Source organism: Carassius auratus, chromosome 48, assembly GCF_003368295.1.
Source record: "Carassius auratus strain Wakin chromosome 48, ASM336829v1, whole genome shotgun sequence".
NCBI lineage: Eukaryota > Metazoa > Chordata > Actinopteri > Cypriniformes > Cyprinidae > Carassius > Carassius auratus.
This window is the reverse complement of record NC_039290.1, coordinates 7,396,051-7,409,808: the sequence shown is the minus strand read 5'-3', so window position 1 is coordinate 7,409,808 and position 13,758 is coordinate 7,396,051. Positions and strand designations below refer to the sequence as shown.

Here is a 13,758-nt window from a genome sequence, read left to right as displayed (position 1 = left end):
GCACTGAGCCCAGCAATGAGGCGAGGAAGGATTACATGATGATAAAGTACACATATAATTTACTAATTAGGGTCTGTATCCCAATGTTGGTGCCCCGTGATTGATCCATCTGTCTGATGCATGATCCTGTTATATAAGTCCACTGCTGCCTCAGACTAAAAAAGGGAATGTTGAGTTTATATCTCACAATTTATAATCAACTGCAACTTATCATAGTTGCAAATTTTTTTTTTGTAACTGCACCGTCACATCACACTTTTACGGTTAAACTTCTCACAATTTACATTTTTGTATTGTTTATTAATTAATAAAAAAAATTTAATAACTTTTTATTCTTTACTGTTATGTGAAATGGGAATTTCATAGACTGGATTTGTTCATATGAAATGAGATGAAATTAAATTAAATAATTAAATAAATATTTCACCTAAATCAAAAATATTTTTAGATACACAAACCTCTATTTTGCGCTATTTATTTATTTGATCTTATTCGTACAGTTCCTTGAAGAGAGATGTGCTATTAATTGAAACTATTTTTACTCAGAAAACAAAATTAAAAGAAACAGCAAGAAACATTTAATTAAACATGACATTTTTAGATGTGACGTGACATTCACCCAAGTACGGTGACCCAGACTCAGAATTCGTGCTCTGCATTTAACCCATCCGAAGTTCACACAGCAGTATATATAATTTTCTTATTTTATAATAATAATAATTAATAATAATCTAAGTTTATGATGCTATTGCCTTTAGCTTTTTTACAGTAATTGAATGGAATTGAATCAATATTGTACTAAATTCATGTGAATAATGACACCTTTGTCTTTCAAGCTGTTTTATAGCTGAATAGAATTTGATTCATAACTGATTAACTTTGTAACATCAACTCTGCCACTGAACTGAATCAGATGAACATTGACCTGATCTAAATTATGACACTTATAATGGCTTCTTTAGAGCTCTATTGGCCAGTTTTATTATGTAAAGCTGCTCAGAAACAATCTGTATAAAGTGCTATATAAATAAATCTGAATTGACTGTCGCTAATTCTATCGCTTGACAAGACTTTGCACAAATGTGTTCATCTCAAATTCAAATCTGACACAGTCTACAACCGCCAGCTGGCCTGCGAATTTACTGACGTAAATTTCAGCACAACAGAGCTAATTATGAGCTTGATAGTGTGAAACAGAGGCTCTGCTCTAAACTGGCCCCTGTTGCGTTAATATCCTCAATAATCCTGCTAAGATTAGTGACACTGGTGTCGTCTTTTAAATGTCAGCGCTCTAGCAAAGAGCCAAACATTTATTCAGCACTGAGTCAGAATGACCTCACACACCCAGCCAACAACAAATCCTCCAATCAAACAATCCTCTGCCACAGTTATATTGGCTAAACTTTGGGTGTGGAGTTTGTGGAAATCCCTGATCTTAAATATTACATTTAGGTGCACAGCTCATCTAGCACTGTTTGTTTTTTCATGCAGTTTATTAAAAGTGCCATATGCAAAAATTGAGGTAAAAATATCCAAAACATGACCTACACCCATCAAAAGAATGCTAAGAAATAAGGGCGATGATGTCATTAAAAAAATGTCAAGTTATAGTGCTGCAGAGATATCAACGTTAATTAGCATTAGCATTATTATCCCCGGCCCGACAGGTGTCGTAATACCAGTTTCGGCCATGGGAGATGGTATGCGGGCAACATAATCACCAGCCAACCTGCAATAAACGAATAACTCGCACGGCTTGTGGGCGTACTTGAACCTGATGTCAATCGTGCGGAAAGTACAGCCCACTACTTCATTTCAGTTCAGGGAAGAGAGAGAAAGGATGACTCAAGCCCTTGACAAGAGACCACCACCCGCTACAGGGAAACAACCGCGCTCGGAATCACAAATCAAATCAAATAAGAAAAGGAGCCAAACCAGAGTAAACATCGGCACTGCTTTCAATCGCTGGAGACAACTGATGGAGCGGAAAGAAATGAGGTTCGACTCCGAACTTGCAACATTTCTTTTGGATTGGTAAATTAGTTGCTGTTAGTATTTCGCTAGAAATTTGTTTTATATGTTTGTGTATTTGTTTTCGGGAAGTTATAACAGAAATGTATCAAAGGCTGTTCGATAAACGTGCTAATGTTAGCGATGGCTAACCGTAGCTGCGTTTGATAATTAGCTAGCTATAACTTACCCATTTTTTTATATCATAACTAACCTGCTCTGTCTAGTCTGTTGGTCTCCGTGTCCTCTTTGCTTCGTGGTTTTTCTGTGCGTGAAAAAATTGATGTGTGGCGTGAAATCGTTTGAAAAGAGTCAATTGCGTGTGTCTCGGGGTGAATGCTTGAGAGTTGGCAGCTTTGGTTATGTTGGTTGGCGCTAGCTTGGTCAACAACAGCTGTCTGATGTTGACCAATGATGTTGACAGAATGCTGTCTGTCAAATTAATTTAACTCAAATAATGTGTATATACAACTCAAAATGTAATATGAACAAAACGAATAGGAACATATTGACTGGTGAAGGTGAAGGGGAGTAGCTTGAAGATCATGTTTCAAAATCACTTGACATCACCCAACGTTCCTCTGGAGGCAAAACGTCCTCTTAGGCTACGGCTATGGCTCTAGGGTTGCTGTGAAGGTAGGGGCGGAGCATAGAGACTATGCCGTTTCTCGTTTGTTACTCTAGAGTAGACCAATTCACTTTATTGAGGCATACTGCCCCCATCTGGTATGGAATGTGGAGTATGACTTGATTTTTTTGCCAGACATGACAGATGGCACCTTTAAAGAGAGATGTGCTATTATTCAGATTGATCTTCTTTTTTTCGAAATTGTAAAAAAAAGGCACTTGCCTTATTCTCTCTATTTGTCTGCGAGTTAAATTTGAATGTTGATTGCTAAAACTTGTGATGGCATCAACATCAAAGATCGTGCTTTGATCTTTAAAGGACCCTCACCGCATAAATGTTTCTCCTCATCTTGTTCTCTGTGAAAAGAATTGCAGAAAAACTCACGAGCAAAGAGAATATTTGGATGAAAACACTGAAATATTCAAGTCACATAGATTCTACTGAACAGTTCAGATGTTGGCTGGTCTTACTGGGAGGATGGTCAGAGAATAATATCTTTCATCCTCCATGCACATGGTCATAACGGTGTGCAAGCACTGTTTTTTAAGGGTCATGCAAAATTCAACACCTCTTTATTTCGAGTATCACTGAGCCCGGATCCCTTGTGGGTGGCTTGTGTTTGGAGTATATTGTTCTGTAGTGCTAATAACACTGAAGCTCTTTTAGCTCGGACTCTATGAATCAGCGTGGATAAGTTATTTAGCCTGATTTATGATGGCATTGCATAACAATTGCACTGTAGGCAATCTAATTTCCTGCAGCTGTTTGTGCGTTAGAACTTTATTTTGTTCCTTTTGAATCTATTATTATTATTTTAATGAAGATATAAAGTTCACATGATAACATCTGCTAGCCATTTACTTCCATAATGTGACTTATTTTCAAATAGGAAGTAATTTCAAAGAATCTATCAATAATGTTCTATTGGAAAGCATGCACAATGACCAGGAACATGCTGAAGTAAACATTGTAGATTTTGTTTAAGAATGGCAGTTCAACACATTCATTTTGAGTGTATTTCTTCAAAGTGACTTCCAATCGAAAATCATTTGACATTTGTGAATCGATTCTGAATCCCCCCACCCCTACTATTCACCAATGAATCCTGCAAAACAAAAAAAAAAAAATAATTCTTTAAGCAGCACAACTGTTTTCATCATTATTAATAATAGGAAATGTTTCTTGAGCAGCAAATCAGTATTAGAATGATTTCTGAAGGATCATGTGACACTGACGACTGGAGGAATGATGCTGAAAATTCAGCTTTGATAACAGGAATAAATTATATTTTAAAATATGTTCAAATAGAAAATAGTTATTTTAAATTGTAATAATATTTCACAATATTTTTTGTTTTTATTGTATTTTTGATCAAACAAATGACTTAACATAATAAATTTTAAAAATCTTACCAACCCCAAACTTTTGATCAGTAAAGAACCTTTGTATATAAGTATGAAAACAAGTTTTGAATTATATTCATTTGGACTCTTTTTACCAATTATTGATATGAGTTTAATGAACCAACACAATATTCAATTACAATTTACAAATGGATAACTTGTAAAATCCCTAATTTCGTTTTCTTGATGACTTTAAAATAACACATAACAACAGTTAGCATCAGTTTCTACTAAATCACCTTCAGTTCTACCAGAAAGACTCGGGAGATAGAAGAATGTACGAAGCATACATTTATTGACAGCTCAGCGAGCACAATTATAAATTTCTTTGGCGGAAGGCCCCGTCCATGGTTCGTAATCCGAGGGTAGCGAATCTGCATTTCCTGCCTAAAGACGAAGGCAGGGGCGCAGCAGGAAGGCTACCCCTGGAAGGTAAGGACAGGACCATCCTGGTGGGTGGTGGGGAGGGTGGAGGTTGTTGTCGCGTCGGCATCTGCGAACTCAAACGTGTAAGTACGATCTTTTATACAGGAGTATAAAGACGTGATTGGATAATGATGAAGGTAATTAGTGACGAAGTGATTGAGTCTTCCTGGCAGAACTTAGGCTAAAGCTTCCATTTCTGTACTCGCTTGCCAGATTTGTTCAGAAAATCAATCAGGTTTGTCTTACTCTGCCCTTTATTTGACAATTTAATTGAAAGATTTAAATAAAACCACCTTTATTTAGCAGTTAATCACTGTCAAAGCTTTGCTTAACTAAATTGGAATGGAGCAAAAATCTTTGCTCTGTAACTATTTGTGCAAATATTTCTTGGGAATTAACTATTTATGATTGAGCCTTCAGGTAATTTGATCTGGCACAGTGTGTTTAGAAGTAATAATGCAGAGTCCAGCGCTGCTGTTCAAGGGAAGAGAACAGTGCTGCTGAAGAATACAAATGCAAGTATCTCTCTCTTTATCTCTCGCTTTTAAACACAAACGCACACCTGAAACAGGGCTGTCATCCATTTTATCGCTTACTCTCCCTGTATGCCTGAAAGATGGCTCTCTGATCCTGTATGTCCTGGCCCAGCACCCCTTGTTCCTCTATTAACACTTTCATTGAGGCTTATAAGAGAGAAGAAAAACCCTTCACTCCCATTAGTCTGTCACTCTCACACTCGAACCCACACTCACATTTTTAACAGTCAAGAGTTAGAAGTGAGATTACACTTACAGAATCCCATCCCACGGACAAAATGGTATCCACCACAGCCACTACATGTCCAGATCGGGTTGTCAATCTGTCAGATACCAGGACACAGAAATACTATTCCTCAAAAGTTTAAGGTCAGGCTCATTTTAATATGCTGGTTTGGTGAGCATCAATCATCAATGTTAAAACACTTCACAGTGGTTTTGTGGAAACTGGGAATATACATGTATTTGAAATAGCCTCTTTTGTTAATATACATGTTTTGTAATATTATAGATGTGTTTGTTTTTGGTAGTTTTTTCTTAAACCAACAGTTCAAAATGACCATGCCTGTTATGCTCTAAAATCATCATAAAAGTAGTTTGTATGATTTGTGCACTAAATTTAAAGTCACATTATAACACTTTCTGTGTTCCAAAAAAAAAAAAGATCAGCATATAGGCTTTGATTCAAGCATGAAATGCATTTCACAGCATGTAAATGACAGAATTACTTTTAATTTGGGGCAAATTAATCATTTAGAATGTAGTGTCCATTATGGAAATGACACATATCAAAATAATGCCTATGAAATGCATGCCTCCTAATCATGTAAAATATGTGGTCCTCCCATAATGCACCTTTCTGCTGCCATCTGGATGTCATTTACTGATTGTACTTGTTTTTTCATGCATCTCTCTCTCTCTTTCTCTGCCCCACGTTAATGCCTGTTAACAAAAAACAAAAGACACAAAAAAAATCTGAGACCAAAACCATGATTAACAAAACACTATCTTTAGATATGGCTTGATTGCCTCCTTTAATGTAAGTCTATGGGAATCTCCTGAAAAATTGCCCTTATGATCACTAAGCTTATCTCTCCTGCACAATTTGAGGTATAAGTTATCCATGTAGCACAAAAGCATCCGTTAGCTAACCCCAAGTAAAAGCAATAGCAATAGTGATGTCTGTCCTAGTAAGCACCACTAATGAAACCATTTAAACTACACTTCAGAAAGGAGATCATTGTTGTGGTTAATTTGATGCCGATCTTATGGTATTGTGCGTATTAATGTGCTTGTCTTTTTGTCTGTTGTAATCAACAATGCTCTGAGTCTGAGAGGCTGTTGAAGTCTCTTCTGGCTGATTTAATGTCAAGCTGAAAGCTCTGTGCTTCCTGTCCAGGTGTTTTATGCTCACTTCCTGTACAGTTCAATCGGCTGATTAATAGCCTCACTTTGACGGAAAACATAAATGCTGTTCAGATGAAATCAGCTCCTTCCTCAGCCCACTCACAGGCTGTCAATGGCCTTTTTACTTTAAACCAATTTTTTTTATTTTTTTTTTTTTATTATTTTTTTGCTAGGAATTATGATCTTTTGAAATACAGCCTGAAAATCATCAGTCTGCATTTTAAAATACACTCAATCCAGTCATTCTGGGATTAAATAAATGGAAAGCTGGGGCTCTAACAATTAATAATTTATGTAAGCAAACATTTTATTATACAACATTTGGCAGTTTTTCACACTGACAGTGTCCCATTGTGCAGAAATAGATGAAGTAGTAGAAAAAAAATCATAATTTTCCCCAGTCAGTTTCCAGAAGATTAATACAATGAGCTGTAATGACAAAAACACGTGCCAGAGTTGACAGACCTTCACGTGAATGGCATAAAAAAAGATTTTTTTTACGATGACCACATTACACCAACACATATTCAGCATAAATTACAATAGCTTTTTTTTTGTATAAATACAAGATACATTGCTGCCTTTTGGTCCCAGACAAATCACAGTGTTAAATATATACCATTTATTTTTAAAAGTTTTAAAAGGCCCATCTCAAACGTCACTGGTTGTTTGCATGAGCCTTGTTATGCATTACTGATTAGCAGAGCTATGACGAATGCTAGCAGTAAACATGTCAAGTCAATGGCTCGATTCCTAAGTTATGGTTTAATTCATTAGTGCTGCTTCCAGTGCCAATAAACCGGCTTTAACCGCATCCCACTGAAGCTGAGCCAGTTGAAAGAGGTCACCCGGGGACAGTTTTAAACATCAAAAGAGCGTCTAGTCAGACAAAAAGTCATATTTCTAGGTTCCTTCTCATAGTCCATCAGTCTAAAGGACTTGGCATGTACTCATAAAATCACTGGGTGCCACGAGTACGAGATGAATGCTTTACTGTGTTCGGTTTAAGCTTTGCTCGATGTTGGGGGTAGATAAAGGCTTTTCGGTGTAAGCTCTCAACAAACTCTGGATGATTGCTATACATGTGGTCTTCCTTACAATGTGCTTCTACTGGCTCTTCTTCTCCATGCAGCTCGTGTAACGCTTCCACTGCAGGCTGCCAATTGACCTTATCCCGAGTTTCGGAGGGCTATTTCACGGTGCATCGATGGATGTACCAGACAGAGCGGGTTGGCGGGAAAGGCGACAAAACAGAGGCTCAGTGGTGAAGACACTAAACTGTATCCATTCAGCATCACACCAGAGTGCTGATAGTCATCTGTGCTTCATCCCAGCTGGTAATTGAAACCTCATCCAGTCTGTTTACGATCTTCCCTAGATCTTTCTCTGGAGGAGAAGGACTGGGAGTTCCGGCATTTTTCATGTTGGTGGATTCAGCATCCCTCGGTCCATCCTCATCCTCCTCCTCTTCCTCAGTAATCGAGGAGAGCCGCGTGGCGCTTCCAGGCTTTTCTGCAGGTGGCTGGTAGTGGCATTGGCCATTCAGGAGTCTCCGAAGAGGCATAAGAGGCACAATGTCCTCGCCCAACAGCTGCTGCTGGCAATGACGGAAGTCGGCCTGGCGCTTTAGTCGTTTGAACTCTGTAAATGCCGATGTTGAGTTTTGGTACAGGCTGAGAGCTAACGCTCGGGCTTTTTCTGCCTTCACCAGCAGGACGGCGTGGCATCGTAGAACCACCACTTTATTCTTCATCTGATGCCTGTAAATCCAAGCAAAGATCTTTGGCCGGAAGGGGTCAGCACTGTAGTATGTGATACGGTTGAGGGAAAAAAGGTGGACGGGCTTCTTTTTGCCACCTTTATCCACCCCCATGCGAATTCCGTGTGGCCCGACGGTAAGCTTCATCTTGGCGCTCTGTTCGCCGTAGTTGCTGCGAGTCCAAATCTTAGCCACCGCCTCCTGCATGCAATCCTCACCTTTAGCCATGATGGTGACTGTGCTGCCCAGGTAACGCACGCTGTAGGTGGGTTCCTCTTTGTTGAGCACCACTTTCTGCCGTCTGCTGTGGAAAACACTCCCTAGCCATTGAAGCGGGCAGTCGGGAACAAGGTCCGGACAGGAGTGGAGCAAAGTCGAAAGCAGGGAATGATAAGTCAGTCCGACTCCAAGACTTTTCGGCTTGCTTTTGGACTCATTCTCCACCAGCACGAACTTACTCCTTTTCCAGGGCAGCATGATCCAGGTAAAGAGGAGAGGATTCAGCACTCTCCCCCAACCAGCAATGAAGAGTGTTCCGGTGTGTGTGCTTCTCAGAGAAGTACAGCAAAGGAGACTGCTCTGGCACACGCTGGCGAGAGACTGAAAGCAGAAAGGCTCTGCTCGCTCCTCCTTCCTCTTCCTCCTCCTCCTGCATCACTGATCAGCGCTGGGCTCGAAGCTTCGACGGTCCTCATTTAACTCCTTCAAACCCCTGACTGTCTCACCTGATGGTCTGTTGTGCAGACTCTGACCACTGACCCTGAGGCAGAAGAAGAGGGTTCATCCTTGTGTCAGAGTGTCCTATGAGAGTGCTTTGACCTGCTGCGAGTCATTGCTATCGTCGGTATATACCATCACACCACCCAGCTCTAATTTATTACATTCAGCCTCAAGAAAAACACCAGGAAACGACTTTATGTAACGGCTGCAAAAGAAAGAAGGTGCTAGAACAAGCACGTTATTGTAGTTAAGATGTCCAGTGGAGCTAGTGCGTAGGCTGCAGACCCTGAAACGACTGGAGAGACGAGCTTCTTGACATTTGAACATGTTCACATTTGAAAGGATGAATCACTTTCTTATCAGCTATAATTTTTACTACATTTCAAGCCAAAGAATAAGGGTGTATATACAGTACATCTTACTTTTCTGCTCCAGACTTTTTTATATATCACTTTTCACTTTCACTTTTTATATATCACTATTCAAGTTATTTAAATAAAGATCAAGACTTTCAATAAAAGTTTATATGAATCAACAGTTCATCCAAAAATGTAAATTATGGTACTTATGTAATTTTCTATATTGTGCAAATTGTTAATGGTTTCTCACACAAAGCTATTATATTGCTTCAGAATACTTGTGGAATACAAATTGTTTGGACTACTTTTAAAGGGCTTTTGATTGCTTTCAGTCCCTATTGGTTTATAATTGTATGTAAATGAACAACTACATGCATTCATTTGTGTTGATTTTTGTGTTAGTCATTCACAGAACAAAAGGTGGAACATATCAAAAACAAGCTGAAGCAGTTAACTGATAGTTGCTGAATATTTTTAAGTATTCAACTGCTCATGCTTCATCACACTGAATTTCTGAATTTTCAAGGCTATTATTACCCTGGCATAGTTAATTCATTTACTCACCCACATGTAATCTTAAACCTCTGCGACTTACTTTCTTCTGTGAAATATAAAAAATATGGAGAAATGCAAAAAGTTTTTTTAGTATTAAAATAAAAGTCGATGAGCTCCAAAAATTCTTCAAAATTCTTTTGTGTTTTGTGCACACACAGTTTTGTAATGACATGAGGGTGAGTAAATGATAACAATTAAAAATTTTTGCACTGGTCAGACTTCGTGAATTGCAAATCTCATGAAGCCTATAAAAAAACATATCGCTATATAATAACATATTGCTATTACTATAAAAAACGAAATACAATTAATTAGCATAAATTAAGAGGTTTACAACAAATATTATCATCATGTATAAATACCTAATTTAAATAAAAATTACTTTTTTATCTGTTTATCAGATAATATTTATTTTAAACCACATTGGAAATTCTTAGTGAAATAATGCCAAAGCAGTCTCTGTAAACGAATTTGCAGAAGACCTAATACAAATTAATTGAAACACATCCTAAGATAAAGTTAACCTTGATTTAAAAATTACATTTGATAAACAGTTTATTAAAGCCTATTAAAGTCCTCACATGTTTCCTCTCCTCATATTTTTCCCCTGAAATCACACAGCTCCCTCTGACAACAGTGAAACCCAGTGGCACAAGCAGCAACCAACTTTTATGTCTATTTTTACCCTTTAAAGGGAACTCTACCTCTAGAGAGTAAACCTGAAGGATAGCACACTTGTTTCAGTCCAATATGTGAGACAGCTCTTTTTCTAAGGAGTATAAAAACGAAAGCTATAGGTTTTCTAGAGTGGACAATGATGTAGCCGTCCATGGCATCGGTTACATGCGGCTGCCGTTATGATTTCTGACAGAAAGCGAGAGTGGAATAAATCTTGCAGTGACGTTTGCAGTGCTTTGACTTAATGGGGATGATATAAAGCAAGGCTGTAATTTAAAGAATATGCCTATGACAAGCTGAAAACTAACTCTGAGCAGACAGGACTGGAGCCTGTCGTGGCTCCCTGGCCTTTAAGAGGATTGATGCGCGTGGTTCACATTGACGTATCTGCTTCTGGCTTTAGCACTGCGCTAGCACCAAACTGATGAATGAAATTGGGAAACATGTGTGGGAGGATCGACTCCAGGCCATATTTTGATTAAATTCCATATCAGTCACAATTTAGCCTATTCCCAAACCCTTTTCTGATCCAACTCTAGGAAAGGAAGAGCATGTGTGCAAGCTGTCACAGATCGCACATTCTGTCCAGTAACAGAAAATGGGACACCAGCTCCCCGATCCAAGTGTATGCATTATTAAAGCCTTCTGTGAGAATAGTAACTCATCTGCATATGAAAGAGTAGGGTGTGAGGGAAATAGTTAACTGTGTGACTGTTACTAATGAGGAAAAGGAGATCGATGAAATGAAGACTTTGACCGTGATTTTCAACAGTGGCCTGCAATTTAACATGCTTATGTAACTATAAGACTTTTGTCTGGTCTGAAGCAAATGGACAGGCATTGCAACTTTTAAAACAGTAAAGACTATCCAAGCCATAGTGACACAGTAAGTTTATTAAGGTCTTCTTATGAAAATCACCATTGTAAAAATAAGTGTTGCAAATAAATAAATAAATAATAATAATAAATTAATTAAAAATGTAAACATCAGAATGCACAATGGTAAATAGAATTCAGGAGAAAAATAATGTTTCATTGAAAAAAAAAAAAAAAAAAAAAAAAAAAAAATATATATATATATATATATATATATATATATATATATATATATATATATATATATTAATGCTCTCAAATAATAATAGGCTTCATTTTCTCAGTAATAAAAATAAGAATAAACATTTAATTGTTTACATGGATCACATGACCCATAAATGATTCACGATTAAATAAAAGTGTAATTCTATTTTCCCCAGAGTGATGAACCATTGCAGGTTTCCTTTAAAGTACAGTACGGTTAAACGCAACTCAGTGTTTCATCTTGTTTAATTTCTTTGGAGAATTGGGACTGTTTGTGCTGTGCCTGACACTCAACAGCACCCCTCTGGAGTGATAGAGGCATTCACAGAGAAACCAAGAGGAACATTTGTCTCCTGTGCTCATTAGACTTCTTCGTCGGAGCCAAGGGAGGAAAATCGCACACAGGCATTAGTGCGCTGTCATCCTCGTGATTGGAGCCAAAAGAAATGTGCTGAATACACCACTGTTTCACCCTGTGAGCACTTCTTTTCCAGCTCTTTTGCAGGATATCATTCATTACAAGCCATTTCATCACATGTCCGCTCCACATGGTACTAAAGAGCTTCAGAGTGAGACAAAATAAATACAGTCACTCTTTCTAAACCATTTCTTCTGTTTCTTTTACTTGATAGTGCTTTGTAAGGCAAGCATAACTATTGCTATTGCAGGAACAGTTAGGTTTGTTCTAATCGCTAACCTTAAGTATTAAACTCATAACTCATGCAAAAACGTTTATGCATGGTGCACACATCAATGTTTCCTCAAATGATTTCTAAACTATCAATCACTTGGCATGTATCAAAACAAATTGAAGAAATAAAAATTATAATTTTATAAAGGCCTCAGAAATAGGGATGCACCAATATTATAATTCCAACCAATATTATAATTACGTTTCATGCAATAACTGGTATAAAAAAATAAATAAATAAATAAATTTGGTTCAAATGCTGCAAGTGGGAAAAAAGTTCTTAGCAATATGGAAGCACCCATATTAAAAAGTAAGCCAATATTTTAACTAAATAGACCATTAATGTTAATGCTATGACTGATAACTAATAAATACAAAACAAACCTAATCATTTTAAATAAAAGCAGATGGGATAAACTAATATTAAACTTACAATGCAATATGATAATTAAACAGATTTTTATGCTGTGACAGATGACTAATAACTAATAACTAAAATTTATAATTTTCAGTGCTGAAAAGTAGGGATACACCGATATTAATCTTCCGGTCAATATGATGACTTAATCAATTATAATTTAAACACACTAAACTATTAATAATTTAAAAATGTTATAAGTAAATTTAATGAATGCATCATAATAATGTAAAACAAAACATAATCTAAATCTAAAAACATTGAAAATAGGAGAACTAAAGCATTCGCTTACTGCTGACACTGGATCCTAACAGGGCTGCTTTTCCAAAAAGTATCATAAGAAACAATTGATGCTTTTGGGAAACGCAGCCCAGAACAATTGATGTTCTGTTCTGTAACTAATGTAAATATAAATCATACACTGTCAGAATTAAAAGCCTGCATCTTATAGGCGCAACAGCCTGTCATTGGCAGTGCCTTATGAAAATGAACCATTGTTTTATTATACAGTAACCTTAGTTCTGCTTACCACTACAGTAAACATATTTTAACCACGCATAAACAAAAATATAATCGAATAAATTGCAATTAAAGCATACTGAATGTTAAAATGCCTTTCTAATATAATAATTGCCTATTATACTCTTAATTATTTACTAATTATATGAATAATTCTGTATCGATATTGATGATACTGGCATGCACAATTAAATATCCAATATCGACTGATACTGAATGAATTAAAACATCTTGACCGTCATTAGATATCCACTATGGATCCAATATATTGTGCAGATCCACTTAGCAACCCCTTAGAACACATTAGCGTCTACATAGCAATGCTTTGGCAACCCCTCACAAGACTCGTGGCAGCATGAACACACACTAAACTGACGAGGGTTTTTTGTTATACAGCTAGAGACAGCAGCCATCTACTCGAAACAGCTTCTGCTGTCCTTAATAAACCAATACAGCATTGTGTACCAAAGTGGAAGGCAAAAGGGTCGATGTGTGATTTATAGCTGAAACACAGATCTGTGGACTGCTTGCTGTAAAGAATGAGCAGTCCTGATAAGAGTGAACACTCT

At 37.3% G+C, this 13,758-nt stretch overlaps 1 protein-coding gene across 1 annotated transcript; it reads right to left on the bottom strand.

Annotated features, from left to right (window-relative positions):
- Window positions 1-6,739: 6,739 nt before the first annotated feature.
- Window positions 6,740-8,813, bottom strand: LOC113065364 (protein FAM43B-like). The gene has a single exon (XM_026236586.1). It carries the CDS (start codon window positions 8,644-8,646, stop codon window positions 7,705-7,707), a length of 942 nt encoding a protein of 313 aa, XP_026092371.1. The 5' UTR covers window positions 8,647-8,813; the 3' UTR covers window positions 6,740-7,704.
- Window positions 8,814-13,758: the final 4,945 nt, after the last annotated feature.

What these genes read in the sequence shown, in the direction of transcription:
- LOC113065364 (XM_026236586.1), bottom strand. Translation starts at nt 8,646, where the DNA reads ATGCTGCCCTGGAAAAGGAGTAAGTTCGTGCTGGTGGAGAATGAGTCC.